Source organism: Porites lutea, chromosome 6 (assembly GCF_958299795.1).
Source record: "Porites lutea chromosome 6, jaPorLute2.1, whole genome shotgun sequence".
Classification (NCBI taxonomy): Eukaryota; Metazoa; Cnidaria; class Anthozoa; order Scleractinia; family Poritidae; genus Porites; species Porites lutea.
In genome coordinates, this window is record NC_133206.1 from 24648992 (window position 1) to 24665688 (window position 16697).

Consider the following 16697-nt stretch of genomic DNA (forward strand, 5'->3'; position numbering starts at 1 on the left):
TTCGCCCCGGTTAGTTAGCCCCCTATTTTCGAGTCATGAATATGCAACATATTTCGTTCTTTAAGCGATGTCAAAGGTTACGTAGGGGGCTAAGTATCCGGGGCGAAATGACCGTAGAGTCGTCCCAGTCGCTCCAAACTGTCAAGGAGGTTATAGAGGTAACGTCAAGCTAAAAATTTTATTAAGGATAAACTGGGGAAAAAAGAAAAGAATTGACTTCGCAAAGAAAGTCGTTTTTACCTTTATGCTGCTCTTTCATGGCGTCCTTCAGTTTGCACGTACGTTCTCCAATTGACCAGAGTCGGACTTCACCCTCTCCTCCCCCACTGATGACCTCGTCCCGTGAAAAAGTGGTTGCTACAGCTGTAACACCCTTGTTATGGGCATTGTCTATCTCATACAGCATTTTGCCGGATTCTGGTGTGAACCCGCGTATTTTACCGTCATTCCAACCTGTAAGTATAACTTAATCATTAGCTGAGGGTGGGGGGATGAAGGGTGGACACTAGATATTTTTCATTCTATTCAGTTATTATTAGTATTATCTGATTATTATTATTATTGGTGGTGGTGGTGGTGGTGGTGGTGGTGGTGGTGGTGGTAGTAGTAGTAGTAGTAGTAGTAGTAGTAGTAGTAGTAGCAGTAGTAGAAGCAGCAGCAGCAGCAGTAGCAGTAGCAGCATCAGCGGCAGCAGCAGCAGTAGTAGTAGTAGCAGCAGCAGCAGTAGCAGTAGCAGCAGCAGCAGCGGCAGCGGCAGCGGTAGCGGTAGTGGTAGCGGTAGTGGTAGTGGTAGTGGTAGTGGTAGTGGTAATGGTAGTGGTAGTGGTAGTGGTAGTGGTAGTGGTAGTGGTAGTGGTAGTGGTAGTGGTAGTAGTAGTAGTAGTAGTAGTAGTAGTAGTAGTAGTAGTAGTATTCCCGAATCTTTGTGGAAACTCCTTTAATCACACCGATCGTCAACATCGTTCCCAGGTTCTATCTCTAACAAGGTTGACCGATCGTACCCTGCGAACGAAGCCGTATTCCCAGTTATCGTCAATAAAAGCGTCTGCTCAACGCAGGCTACAGCGATTCTTGCTCAGAACAGAGAGCTAGGTTTCCCTGAAGCCACTGTTTCCGATCTTAAGACTAGTTTACTTAAGACAAAATTCTTTGAAGGTTGCCCGGCAACCAGCTTAAGAGAGGTGCTATTACAAAGCGGCTTGAACCAGGGCACCTGGAAGATTATCCAGTCACAACGTTTTTGAAAAGAAAAGATTCTCAAGTTTTTTTGCAAACGGACCAATGAAATTCAAGTATTCAACTATGCAACCATTGAAAACTTTAAAACCGTTTGAGCTTACCTGACCTCTCAGGAAACAGCCCTCGAATTTATGAATGCTATCGGTCTGTTTGCAAAAAAACTTGAAAATCTTTTGTTTTCCGAAAAAGGTTGTGATTGGATAATGTTTTTCCAAGTGCCCCAGTTTAAGTAGTCTCACTGTAATTAAGCCGTAGTATGAAAATGTACTTAAAGGAAACATAAACAAATGAAATACTAAGTGCATCTGCGATGACAGCTTAATATTGAGCTACAAATAAAGTCACTGTAAAATTTTGCCATTGAATTTTGATAAAACGTCTGTATTTGCTCCATTTAAATAACCTCCAATCTAAGGACCTTATGTCAAGTATCATTATTTGATTCTTACCACTTATGATGACATGACCACCTTGCATGATAGCAAGAGCATTGCAAGTCATATTAGGTACAGTGATTCGCACAATCTCCTGGTTTGTCTTGGTGGACCAAATACGGATTTCACTCTTTGCACAAGTAAGAAATAAGTCGGAACAGTCACTACAAACAAATTAAAAACACTTCAATCAATGTATCTGCTACCATGTTACTTATTATTTTGTATAAGTTCTACAGGGTAAAATTGAAACGGCGAGGACTGATCGGAAAAAGCAAAAGTAGTGTCAGTATAAAAAGGATTCTAAAATAGCTAAGATAGTACGCGCGTTCTGATTGGTTTAAAACCTATGGTTTATTGTGCCAGTAAACTCATAGACAGCGTGCGTAGAATGCGCTAGGAAATAAATGGGAGCAAGAAAGACCGGGCACGCGCGAGAGAAAAGCTTGTAAAGAACTCGCCTTCGGCTCGTGATTTACAAGCTTTTCTCGTGTTCTCCCAACATCCCGCGTGGATTATCACGCTGGTAGACTCATAGAAAGTGATGTCTATTACTTAACTATTTACATGTACTATTACTGTAGTAAAATTTCAAGGATCATACTGTAAGTTTCGTTTTGTTCATGAAACCGTTTTTAAAGCAAAAACAAGTAAATGACACCGTAGGTTTAGGCTAACTAGCATGCATAACAGGCGTTATTATTATCACAGTCGAACCTCTTATAACGGCCACCTTAGGACAGAAGAAATTAAAGTCGCCGTTGTGGGGAGGTTGGGGTGTTATATATAGAGGATATTACACGAGAAGAGAAATTTCGTATCTCCAAGCGGCCATGTAATGTTCTATTTATTATTTCTCAAACTCATTAATAATTCATAAAGAAAATTCAAAGGAAATTAATGTTTAATGAGTGTTTGGATATCGGATGAAAAACTGCTCATTTTTGCATCCTTAATTTCTCCTTCAAAAGTGATTTTGTTTGAGAAGAAATATCAAACATTCGACAGAGTGTTTCATCACCAGATGAAACACCTCGAAGTTCGTCAAAAATACTCCGCTACGCGTCGTATTTTCAACTCTCTTCTCGGTGTTTCATCTGGTGATGAAACACTGCGTCTCATGTTTGATATATTACATAAACATCAATGAAATAACAAACGATTTCACTTTAATAGTTTTTTGGTGTGAAAGGCGGGATTTATTATGTAGCCATAGCAACGGTGATATTTTCACATGTGAAGATATCAAGTTTTCACGCGAAAACTCACCTAGTATTTCATTGGTGTTTATATAATAGGACAATTTTTGCGCTAAGTTCATGCTTACCGTATCTCATAATCGTGGTAATCCAATCACATACAATGCATAGAGATAAAATACACAAAAAGCTTGAATTATGTCGTGAATCAAAATGCTAACGTGACAAAACGAGCAAGGTTCGCAGCATTCGCTTTAAGTATCGTAGACAATGTTGCAGTTGTATAAATGAAACAAATCAAAAGACGATTGCCGCGAATGATCATAAACGTGCCATACTGATCAATTCGAGACCATTCTTGACTTTCTCATCAGTCGCTGAAAAAAAACTGGCCTTGGTCGAGAGGTTCTTTGGCTGTTGAGGACACGCGTTAGTGGGCCGTTGCTGTTGTAGAGAGGTTTAAATAAGAATAAATATATGAACTGTCCGCCGGGAAAAGAAAGTGGCCGTTGTAAAATCAAATGTTGGCCGTTGTGGAGAGGTTTAAGTAAGAGTAAACGTATGGATTGTCCGCCGGGACAAAATAAAGTGGCCGTTGTAGAGAGGTAGCCGTTAGTGGAGGTTCGACTGTATTATTTTATGGACAGTGAAGGCAAGCGTAAAGCGAGCGACGAGGATCGAGCCTCAGCTCCTCCCTTGCTTTGCGCTTGCTTTGCGCTTGCCGTCGCTCTCCTGAAAAACGCAGAAAAATATCGCCCGTTATGGAGGCCAATAGGCTGTCATTTGTTAACAACTTTCTTTTCAATAATACATGGTTTGCCATGTGACCGGTCAGATTCGAGTCTTGACCGAGCAAAAATTCCTTTGGCCCTGTCAACATAGCCTGCGAAAACATCCATTTCTCCTCGCTCTTCCCCGCTGGGGACGCGAGGAGGAACGTCTGCGACTCAGCGACAGAAATTCCATACTGATGACGTAAATCGATGTTTATATAATAAATCCGGTAGTCATGGGGTTCCAAATATAAATTTGACAAATTTTACGTGTCTTCTGGTCGATTTTGGTAAAGTGTTGTGTTCATCTGCCAACGAGCTCCAGCAAAACTCAAATGCTTCTTAAAGAGAAGACTATATTCCACAAATATTGGCTGTTTTGTTTGAGATTCTTCACGTTTACATTTGACCTTTGTGGCCTTTTGTCTTTTGTCTGTCATTGGTAAACAATAGCTAAAACAATGCAACTACTCCGTCGACCAATCAGCGCTTCTGACCGGATTCCGGACAGATTTTACGTCATCAGTATGGAATTTCTATCGCTGAGTCCCAGACGTTCGTCCGCGCGAAACGTCCCCAGCGGCAAAGAGCCAGGAGAAACGGATGTTTTCGCGGGCTACTAGGGACTTTAAGATAGGTCACTACGGTAGGCTGGGACGGTTGGATGCGTATACGGGCGGCCTGGGGCCATGACGGTAACTGAGCCGTGAAAATTTTCAATTTAAGATCGGACAACAAAACAGAGGACGGTGAAGTCATGTGCGAGACTCGCTTGTGATTTCGTTCGCAGAGGGCTGAAGAAGAGTTTCTTATTTTATACGAAGAATAGCAATCAGAAGAATAAGGGTACAAATTAACGCTAGCTAGTTTTCAAAACTCTAGTCGATGTTTTTATTTGAACTTTCCTTTCCTACGCCAACACCTTTTGAGTTAAAGAAATCTTTTCTTGATAAAAATACAGTTTTAAGTTATAAAAAAGACATTCATCACTGCTAGGCCCAGTTGAAACGTCGAACTTCTCATGTGCCGAAACTAAAGCACAAATTACCAAAATTTACTTTCACTTGTTTAAAGCATTCTAGACCACTGAACATCGTGAAAATGAATCGAGTTCGACTACACTTTAAGTTCGACGCCTGAATCAACCTCGAACCATTTGGGTCGACCTAAATAGGTATTAAGTTCGGTACATGAAAAGGTCAACGTTTGAACTGGGCCTTACCTTTCTTTTCGGCAATTTTCCTCTGCCATGGCGGACGACACTAGGTAGAAAACAAGCAGTCGCCATGCGGCCGCGAGCTAAGTTATGAATGAACTCAGACATTTTCGCTTTTTTTTTCATTTCACCGATAGGTAAATCAATGTAAACACAAGCCAACGCATACTTAACCCATTGGCTACTCAGTTATGGAATAAAAGTGACAATAATTATGCATGAACTCTTATCGGTTTCACCGTAATCTTCACGACGAGAAACCCGGCGAAAACATACCGTCCCAGAAGGACGACGGTAAAAGGTCACGCGTGTTTTGCGTCACGTGACATCTATCTAACCGTCCCAGGCTACCGTAGTGACCTATCTTAAAGTCCCTACTGTCAACATGTCTTGCCCCTGTCCAAAAATCGAGCCCTGAGGGTTGAAAAATCGATGCCGCTCACAGTCATTAAAAAAAAAAGAGAATACACCAAGGCCAGCGGGAACTTTAGTAAACGTAGTTGGGTGTTTTATCATGCGACAAGAGAGAATGAGCTAAGAGATCGACTCCCCCATACATGACCCTATTCCGATGAAAATTATATGAACTCTCTTCTTGGTTTTGTTTCATACTGTGTGGTTATTTTAAGGTGGCTCGACTGGATTTTTTGGGGTTGATACCTCCCCAGTTTGAGCATTAACTACGTCGGCATGAGTAAAGATATGGAAAAAAGGTTACCACAACTGTATTACTTAAAGATGAAAATTTCTTATGATCTGGGTTTTATTGCAATCGGAGTCGCCTTGGCAACGTAATGACGCCATTACGTTTTTCATTTATCTTAGTGTTTCTCTGTACCAGGAGTTTTTTTGAAGAAATCGCTTAAGGGAGTATGTACCTGCCATAATTGCCTCCATTATGGCAAAGTTTGAACAAATTCTATGAGAGCGTTTTCGAAATATTTTGAAATGCAGTTTTAAGAATCATAAAAACAGTGAAATAGCATGCTACCCAAACAATTCGCTGATATTTTAAGAAAATTATAAGCTTTGAGAACGCGGCTTCATCTCATAGTGGTTTGATTCCGTTGAAAACTGCATACAGAAAAAGAGGGGAATTGCTCTGGGCGATCGCCAGTAAGAAGAATTTTATCAACTTGCATTCAGCTGCTTTTGATACAGTTTTTGGACGTAATTTGGTCCATGCCTAAAAATTTCGCATTTTTCCAAAAACCGCTCGATAAATTTTTTTATAAATTCGACAATCCTGATATCAATCGTCAAGAAGTATTCCCTGGAAGTTTCAAGAACATTGAAAACAGGGAAAGTATCAACCCCAAAAAATCCAGTCGAGCCACCTCAAGGACCCTTTCCTATTGGTCAGTTAGAGTGGTGTCATGCAATTTTAAACTTGGCGGGAAATTCATTTCATGTCACGTTCACCTGAAAGTAGGCCACGCGGGTCACGAAAACAGCAGATAAAAATAACCTTTGCCGCACGCCCGCGAAGTTTAAATAGATTTCAAATAATTATCATGGTGCACAGGGATCCGCTCTTGGCTCATCCTCTCTTGCATGTGATTACCAGCATTCAGTTCTATAATACATTCTGAACTGACTGACACATCTTGCACTTACGAGGGAAATATGACGTCATTGACTGGTGAGTAGTGACAAGTCTTGACTCGAACAGGGCTGATTCCAACAGGCTTCGTCTTGGCAGATGCAGATCTTGACGCTTCAAATTGGGTGTAGCTGAACATATACATTTGAGATTTTTTGGTTCCCACAAAGAACTGTAAAGCATTTCAGGCAACAGATTTAGCACAGGCCAGTACATGGGCCTCACTCAAGCTCTTTAATATCTATTTATTCATATAAGATAAACATCAAAAGACATTTTGTTACAGAAAAAGATTCCATACCATAGAACTCGTACATGTATGTGCAAAGAAATGGTCATGAGTGAAATTAGGGAATAATTTCACGCACTTTTGTCCAAATTCCTTTGGGTGAGGGTTCTCAGGGCAAAACGCAAGTGAAATCCCTAATTCCCTAATTCAAGGGAATACCATTTCATTACATAACTACATCACGGGTGGTAAATTATGCTCATATTTTGGTTTTTTGACATGTTAATTGTATCGATCAAGAACACCATGCACTGAAAAGTTTTGAGCTTAAATTTGGACTTAAGATCAGAATTTTCAGAATTTTTCGACAATTAATGCTGAAATTTTGTCCCAAAATGAAGGAGAGATTTGTCACCCATGCAGCAATTGCCTCCTAAAAGTTTCAGCTTTTGGCTCCCTAAAAGTTATTTTTGGCTTTTCTAATAAACTCCCAAAGAAATCGTACTTCGATGCAAAAATACTAAAAGCAAATTCCCACACCCCTCAAAGTAAAAGCTAGCCTACAAGAAACAGCAAGTTGAAAATAAAAGTCTGTAACATCACTTTTCTTTCCTACCATGTACCAGTTTGGTCTTACCATAAACCCGAAAGTTAATAGTTGATTTAACAGTAAAGCATTTTGAAGTCACCTGATGTCCTTCTCCTCGCAATGCTATTGATGAGACTCCACTGTCCAATTTGACAGACCTGTTCAAAGAGAATCTATTAATACAATGTAATCCCCTACAGTATAACAGTCATTAGTAAAATCCAACTAGTGGTCTATTATCAATGCTGCGTTCTGATTGGTTGAGTTACTACTACGCTATATGTTATAGCCCACTAGTAGCGCAAAGCGCCGGCTTTTTGGCGGCAACGTCTAGCTTTAACTAGCTAAAGTTGTTTTGTCTCGATATTTTTGACCAACTAGTTGGATTTTACTAAAACAATTATTCCTCTCACCCTCATGGCCTCTGAGTCAATAGCCCATTTGGTCTTCGGCCTCATGGGCCATTGACTCAGAGCCCATTCGCGCTTGAAGAATAATTGTTAATTATTATTTGCTCAAAATATTTATCCATTTCTTAATGGCTAAAAGCACACGCATAATTCACCAAACCACCTACTCAGGGGTTTCAATAATATACTACTACATGAGAAATTTCTGCAATTTGATTGGTTTAGAGCAGTGGTATTTCAGCTTAATTTGAAATACCTACATGTGAAAATTACAAACCTTTTGCGGGTAGTAGTATAAACAAATAATAGCATGATTTGCACGTGATATTTGGCATAAATACAACTCGTGATATTTCAAAATTGTCTCAAATTTCACTCGCCTAACGGCTCGTGAAATTACGTATACAATTTCGAAATATCACTCGTGGTATTTATGCCAAATATCACTACAAATCGTGCTATTACCTATACTAATTGAAGTAGCCAGCAGGTCGGAATAGAGTAAGTGACTGTATTAACAAGGGGCAGTTAATTGCCTTCTTCTGGGGGGGACTGGCATACTCCCCCAGAAAATTTTGGAATTTCAAAGCCCTAAAATGCGATTTCTAGTGTTCCGGGGACTAAATTGAGAACAGAAGAGCGTGTTGTTCATTCCAGAGAATATGGCTTTGACTTAGGTTTCATAACCACACAATCAATTCTTTCAAGCATTGAACAAATGTCGATATTCAAAATTAAGTACGTTTGCACATGAACAAATTCTGCGTAAACCTACAAAGAAACTGGGAAAAATTGACTGAAATACTGCGTTTGTGTAACCAGAAGCGCTTCAGGGGTAACTAAACTGACTTTTAAAAAGCATAACATTAGTTGGACCTTGAAAGCACATCATAATTAACTTACGTTTTAATTCAGATTTAACGATATATCTTTTGTTCACGACATTTTTATCTTGTTAACTGGTGGATTACGCGTAGCGTCAGCAGCAAGTCATTGTGTGCACTGCGATATGCAAACGTGTCACTCAGATGTAGACACCTTTCGTAAATCAGTCGGCTCCGCACGAAAGCGCCCGATATCAAAACGACAACTGTCGTAGATCGTTCCCGTTCCGCCATGTGCTGATTTTGTACATTTCACAGGAGTCACAGGACGATTGTCTTCAATGTGGACTTTGAATGTTTCAAATTAGCACTATGGCCAACTTTGATACAGAAGTTTATGGTCTTTTGAAGCTTTTTGACTCGTCTTCCAAGCTGGTCCAAGCTCACGATTCTGTCGTGAGTCGCACGATTTTTTAACTTTTCTCACGACAAGACTCCCAATCTCATGGTTTTTTAGTGAATATAATTCTGCACTAAAACGTTTCTTTGTTCAATAAAAACGGAAATGCTTACTGTCGCTGAATCGTAATTGATTCTCCTCATGTAAAGGCCAAGAATCGCAAGCTGAAAGAGACTTCACGACGGTTTTGCGAGACACTTGGCGGCCATATGTTCTTCAAATGCGACAAAATGAGTTAAAGTGCGGCTTTAACTGTCAAAACCATGCTTGTTTTCCTCGAATATATCTTTCAATTCTTCATAAATAAGGCTTTGCCGGCTTCAAACAGCATCGAGCGGCCGAATTTCATGGGCAACAGTGTTGTGTTGTGGCGCAATAAATAGCGCGTTCACCTTCCACGTCAGGGATCCGGAGTTCGACTCTCGAAACTTTTTTTTAAGGGGGGGGCGGGGAGGGGGGCCTTTGTTTTTTGTTGTTTTCTCGTAAAACATATTTTCATTTTTTTGACAGATCTAAAATATACCGGTAGACTAATTGCAAGTTCATTATCAGCTTCCATTTCTAAAATACAGTAATTAATAAGTAGGCGACAGCTCTGAGCAAAGTACAAATGTAGCCGACGCGTTTCGTCGGTCGTCGGTTCTGATGACCAAATTTGGAAGAATTTTGCGATCAATTAACCGATGACGTCAAAAGTGTAGCATAGCTGTAGGTTAATTTAGCGTTAACCGAGAAGACCTGGAGACGAGGTTGAGTTGTTTTGGTTGTGAAAACAAAAATGGCGGACATTTCACTCGTTTCAACAGCAAGAACTACGCGAAATAACAGCTAAAAACATGGCAAGAACAGCAAGAAGACAACTCGAAGGGCGACATCTGCTACTTGGAGAATATTTGCGGAGCTGAACAACCCTAAACGTGAACTATAAAAGATGATCTTAACATTGATGGAGGTAAGCATTGCCTTAGCTAGTATGTTTTTAAACTAGGAATTATTTTGAATATATAATGAAACAGTTATTGCATTCGGCTTTCGTATCATATGAAGAATTATGGAGATCTCATAGGGTGTTTTCCGCCTCGGCCCATGGCCTCGACAGATAACACCCTCCTCAATCTCCATAATTCTCCATAAGATACTCAGCCTCATTCATTCAATAAACTGTCAAATAATTCTTCCCCTGAAAAGAAGGGACATATTAGAGGGAGGCTTACTTGATAGGGCGGCTTAATAGAGGATTTAAGGTAGGCCAATTTCTTTTTCTCACTTTTATTAATTGAAGAGACAAAGTATAGGTCAGCAAAAACCTAAAAAAAAAAAACAGAAAGAGGCCAATATCCACCCATCTTGATCAAAATTAATATTAAATTTGTCCAATTTAAGGACTTTATAATGAAAGGGACCAACATGCAAATTCCCGAGCACACCTTGCCCACTCAGGTAACCAATCAAACCTCAGGATTCACCTCACCATTGCCCAGCCACCCACACCCAAATAACTAATACATGTAATACAGAATACTGCATGTACATGTAGAACATCAACCAGTACATGTGCTACTCTTGATTGGATTCTTGACTTTCCATTAATTCTTGCACACAACCATAACCATCATATCTTAAATTATTTAATACCTAACCATACAGTAATTAAGGCAAGACTCACTGAGTTTTCTTGAATTTTTCTTTCTCTTTTTTTATGATGGCAACAGTTCCATCACCAGCACCAACTAAAAATTCACCAGTCTTTAGGATACGGATGGCAAGCACTCCGCAGCCCAGAAGGTCATTGTCTTTGGGGCCGTAATCAAGCAATAAGCAATTCTTCTCAATGACCTGAAATGAAAATCAGCAGATGATAGTTAGATTTCCCTCCACCAGTTTATTTGAACGGTTCTTGATGATGTTTTAAATTAAAAGTTCATAGAACACTCTTCATCCCTTGTACACTAGAGGAATATTAACAAATTTTTAGCTGAGTTTGGGTAAATAATTGTTGTGAGTCAAGAGTGCTAGAGAGTAAAACGAGTACCAAGTTGAGAGAATTAACGTCAAGGGTCTGAGAGATGCATGATCATGATAATTTAATAATAACGATAATAATATTGTATATACTGCATAAATGATCTATATAGACACCCAGGCCTCTTGTCTGATAATTGAGGACGGTGCCCACTAATTAGACTGTGAGCAGTCCCTCTCCAGTCAGTCGAGTCTAAGCTCGGCAGAACTGGAAAGTGAGACAAGTAGATCATATCAGCAGCTATTAAAATCCAAAAAGAAAACTGGGGATAACCGCTTATTTTTCAGAGATAACTGCGCTTCAATATGGGGAAAAATGCTGAATAGGCATTTTTTTAGAAAAATGATAAAAAGTTATTTTATCCCAAATTTCAGAGTGTACACGTAAACTGGCACATTAGTGCAATGATAATTGCAACAAGGTTTCAAAATAAGCAACAAATGATAACATAACAACTGCTCTTTATACGTCTTTTTTTGAAACAGCAACTGGGAAGTTATCAGCAGTTACCCCTCTCCACGCGTTTGCCTTAAAAAAAGGTGTACACGACATTTTCCCGAACCAAAAATTGATCGTTTGCTGAGTAGGCTTATTACTTTTATTTGGTGAGATAAAAAGTAGGGGTTACCACGTGTTTTTAGAATTTAAACTGGTTGGTTTCGACCTTAACTTAATCGCTTTGGCGGTTATTTACAATTTTTCCCATCCTCTCCCTGGTCAGTTTCACTATTGCTTCACTCAACACAGAGTACTCTGGGATATCCACAATGGCTAACAGTCAGAGAACAACCACTCACGGAAGAGAGCAAAAACAGACAGTGAGGCAGGACATTTCATGGACTATAAGGGAAACAAATATTAATATACTATTGCATACAACTGGAGCTTCTCTGTCTCAAAAATTTAACAAAAATTTTTGGAGAAAAGCAAACTCCAAGGTATTAAAGATTACTTTCAGCACACATAGAGTAGTATAGCGAGCTCAAGATCCATGGCGGCGTTGTAAACAAACTACTGAACTGTAGTGGAAAATAGTCGACAGGGACTCTTAGACAGGTACTCCTTCAATCGTTTGCTTACCTGTACATGTCCTAAAGATCTTTTTAATTGTAGACGTAATATGGATTGTAAACCTTCTATCGTATTTTATCATTTTACCTGGTACCTCGATCGAATATGTTACTAATCTTGCATCAGCATTCGATGAGCTTATATCTGTGCTTTGCGCTATCTCTTTCGGGCTTTTGCCACTAGTTTCATATGACATAAATGATTTGAATATATATAGACTCAAGTTCCATACATTTTCTTATTTGTTCGACAAATAAAAGCCTCGGACTCTCAATAAAAGGGACATCTGTATGTACTCGGATGCTTTAAGTCTATCATCTGGTGAATAATTACATAAAATCTTACAAAATTAAAGAAATATTCCGGAAACTGTTTATAGCCGATTTAATAGCCGATAAAACGCGAAGGACTGGAGTGAAAGGTAAGCTTGCAGTTTCTCGATTAAGCGGAAGACTTAGGGTTATTTTCTTCCTGATTTACTGATCCTTACCTATTAAGGGATTGTTTTATACCCAAGCTCCAAGCGTAACATCTCGAAGCAATAACTTTTGATGTTTTAGAATTGACTTTTGTTTGACTATAAAATGTTTGGTCAGATCGACCATACGGCAGAAATAGCAACATGCACATACTTCTTCGGTTTTCAAAGAACTGACAAGGTAAATAGAAATTGTTTTTCATCTGTTGAAAAACAATGCATCTTTTCCACAAGAATTGACTAGAACCTCCCAGACTTTACAGGAGACAAAACCAGTCTACGTGTCCTGTGGGTTGCGCATTTCCGTTTGTGTCATGTGCGACTACCTTGGCATGCACAGAAAATGTGCGCAGTAACAATAGTGGGCACTGTCCTTAAAATGCCTCTCCTATGATGTTAAGTTTGTAATATATAGATTTAGCCACAGCTAAAAGCGAAGCTCCCATTAATAAATTTATAACTTAAATCAAACAATAATTTTGTATTCCTCAAATCAGTTAACTTAAAGGGACAGTGTCCCGATTATGCGCACGCGCGAGCGTCATCTGTTTTTTCTTCAAAGTAAAATAGAACTGTCAAATTGACTCGACAAGATTTCCTACCGGACCGCACCGCCGACAGAGATTTGTTGTTTATATTCTCAAGTAATATTTTACACTTTCGAAGAAGTCTTTCGTCTTATATAAAAATTTGGCTCGCGGTTCGAAGACTTATCGCGATTTTATCGCTAGCTGGGCCGCCTCGCGACCCGAAAATCTCGTTCCGCTCGCTTTAAAAACATATTTTCTAATTTGAAACTCGTGTCAGAGGTCAATCGCTCCAAGTCCAGTAATATCTGCCTGATTTGCTCGCGTTCTAGCCTCAAACGTTTGAAAGACATACATGTGACCTTTGAGGGAAAAGCCAAGTTATTTTGGAGTGAAAAAAATCTTGTATCGAGTTAATATAGCCTTATTTGTACACCAAAAAAATAGTCTTCGGTCACATTTAAGAGCAATAATGGCTCTTGATCACAGTAGATAAGGCGTGGAAAACAAATTCTTGGAAAACAAATCAGGCCGAATTGTTTGCGTTCGACAAGCGTACAAATTCTTGCCAATAAATCTGGGTGCGTGCAAACCATTCTTTTATTTTTTTTTAAACACCACATCTGAGGAGAAAGAGTACTATGAGGCGCTGTTTTTATCATGCAGACCTCGTACAAAATGCAGTATTTCACAATTTTTCAAGAAAAATTGCATTCATTCAATGCTCAGGACCATCGAAGCACGCGTGGACTTTTAATTAGCGAAAACGTTCAAAAAATGTCCAAAATCACCTATACGGCCAGCCGGTTCTAACTTTTGACAAGCGCCAAATTTGCCAAGAAATTTTAAAAGAGTCACGCTTCAACGTGATAAAGAATTTATTGAGTCTATTTTTTATTAACGGTTTTATAACCATGTGTAATCTTAAAAAGCGTTTGATACGCTTGGCATTTTGAGTAATCCTACAAGCGATGTTTATGAACACCTGAAAACAAACGGCAAAGCGATGAAAATTACACTTTTGAGACTACCGACAATCAATAAAGAAATATAATTCGGTAGAACATTTACAGAGACAACAATTTTCATTCACGAAAACAAATGAGTATTTAGGTGTCTCTAAGAATCCTCAAGTCTTCACTAGTAAGCTTAAAGATTAAGGTTATGTTTTAAGCCGCCGGTTTCCCGGTGTTTCCTTTTTTCAAAGATGAACTCACGACAAGAAAATCGCTCAAAGCTTTCTTTCTACAGCCAAGTACAGCCAAAATTATAACTAAATATTCTTCGGAAATTTTTTCGTTCTATTTACGGTGAATTAATATCGACTAAAGGCTTTTTAAAGTTCTGTAAGCTTAAGCTTATATCAAACCTCATACTAGGTCAGATCAGTGTCTCAGTCAAATCTTAATACAAACGTGCATAAACTAGCTTCATAAACTGTGCCACTGGACTTCATGAAATTAGATATAAATACAATAATTACTCAGGCTTTAATACCATATTTTGAGATGCAGCTCCTGAAAGCTAGCAAGAAAGGCAAGGATCGCTTGAGCCTTTATAATTCTCGTACGCATCCAGCAAGGTGAAAAACAAAAACGATGCCAACCGAAATCGGATTATCGGCTTTGACAAGCGACGCATTCTCAACCAAAAACCCAATAAGCAAACCAGCCATGAATAAGAGAACACTCTTGATAGCAGCTGTATTTCATTTTTTACATCCAGTGGAAAAAGACAGTTAAAAACATCACAAGTTGACTCAAAACTCTGTCAGCTTCAGCTGTCAAAGTAAACAACTTTCAAGATGCTGCATAAATTTTACGCATGAACTCACCTGTCAAATTTTAACCAATCAGAGCATAAAAATTGGACGTGGAGCGTGACCAACACATGACCATGGTTAGAAAAGGTCTTCCCCGCCTGTATTTTAAAAAAACTGGCTGAATTTTTGCGTCTGCGGTCAGTTTGAAATCAAAATCGTTATAGTGCTGGGCGATACTGACATAAACACAACATATTTGATGTGAATTAAAATTAAAAAAAGTAAGCGTGAGCCTGCGATCATTTCAAAACGAGTAAATTTTCAGCGGATAACTTCAAAAAAATACTCGACCTTGATGGGTCGACACCTGAGCCCGCGATACGGTCAGGTGATACTGGTCAGCGGATACCCTGTTTTGACAGCTGTCAATTGATGACGACGTTGATGCCCATTGATGTGCAATCAGCTTTCTCCTGGGCTCCCAAAGTAGCTAGAAAGTGTGAGAGTAAACATTGGTATGCCTGTGGTGCGGACGGACGGTCGGGCGGGCGGTCGGTGTACGGTCACGTGATTACCAAATTTTCTCGGATGGGTAGTTTACCACATTTTGTTACCCATGGTGCTCCGCTGCGCGCTTCGCGCGCGAGAGCTCCGCTATTAGATGACACTCTCCAAAAAGGACCCCTGTCTTTAATAAAGAGAGCCCTCCCCCCCCACCCCCCCCCAAGACAGTTACTCCAAAATTCTGGGGAATAGCAAAAAGGATTTATAGAATCATTCAAGTTGTTCAGTTTCTTGCTCGATCAAAAAGGGTTAGTGCATTACATCTTGTTCAAATTTCAAGTTCAAAGTACGGATGGGCTAGCAATGACAACATAGTCACCAAGAATATTGACATATACTGCTGACAGCTGTAGAGGTTACATGTACCGGTATGTACTTCTCTTGACAGCCTAGACAATCAATGGATGGAGTGGATATTCTGCTTGTTTTTTAAACTCTCTTGATATTTTGGTGGAAAGCAGATTTATTTAGTTTTGTTGAGCTAAGTTGTTACAGTTATGAAAATAGACACCTCTCTCTTTTAAATGTCTTTCATCAATTTAACACCCTCTCCTAGATCCTTGAAATTAAGTAGATGCCCAGGTGTCTATTTATCATTTTTGGTCACAATATGCAGTTCACGTTAATTACTTAATCAGCGGGAGCGCACAGTAAAGTATTCACGCAGCTCAGGAATCTTTCAAAGTTGCATTCGGAGGTCCAAAAGTTGCTTTGGAATTAGTTTGAGATATCTTCAAGTTCTTTTGATTTGTTCTTTCAGGGGAAAGAAATAATTATGAGGAAGAAATATATTTCTTTTGGAAGAAAAAATTTATAAAGAAGAAATAATTATTATTTCTGGCTATGCCCAGGGTTTGAACCGGCTTACGTGTGACCTGTCAGATCAGATAAGACTCTAAATTGAGGGATTAGCTAATTGCGCCACTGCAACACAAGGTACTGTAATTTGCCCAGAACCTTCCCACAAAATTGGCCGTTTTTTAATGATTGTCTTTTGGCGAAGTTAAATGCCCCAAAAATTCCTGCATAAATCCACGAATATTGTCTCTGAAAATTCTACAAAATTTGACTTTTTTCTATGACTTTGACCTATCGGAAGCTTGCCCGTGTTCATCTTTTTCATATCACAACATTGTAATATGCTAAAATATGTTACAATTAAAGAAGTACCATTTGAATTAAAAGAGTTTTATATAATTACCTCAAGAATATCCCCAGTAGTTGTTCCACAGTAAAAGACACTGTCATCCTTGGCCATCTACACGTATTTCGAAAAAACAGACAACAACAAAAATT

The 16697-nt window shown here is 39.2% G+C and overlaps 1 protein-coding gene across 1 annotated transcript in view; it reads right to left on the reverse strand.

Moving 5' to 3' along the window:
• The window catches only part of LOC140940470 (cilia- and flagella-associated protein 52-like), a 32343-nt gene that overhangs the window by 13569 nt on the left and 2077 nt on the right, over positions 1-16697 (reverse strand). The window contains exons 5-10 of the mRNA XM_073389444.1: positions 16603-16659; positions 10643-10812; positions 7383-7440; positions 6479-6636; positions 1689-1837; positions 241-453 (exon numbers count right to left, since the gene is read on the reverse strand). Of these exons, the coding sequence (XP_073245545.1) occupies positions 241-453; positions 1689-1837; positions 6479-6636; positions 7383-7440; positions 10643-10812; positions 16603-16659 (805 nt within the window). The remainder of the gene's footprint in view (positions 1-240; positions 454-1688; positions 1838-6478; positions 6637-7382; positions 7441-10642; positions 10813-16602; positions 16660-16697) is intronic.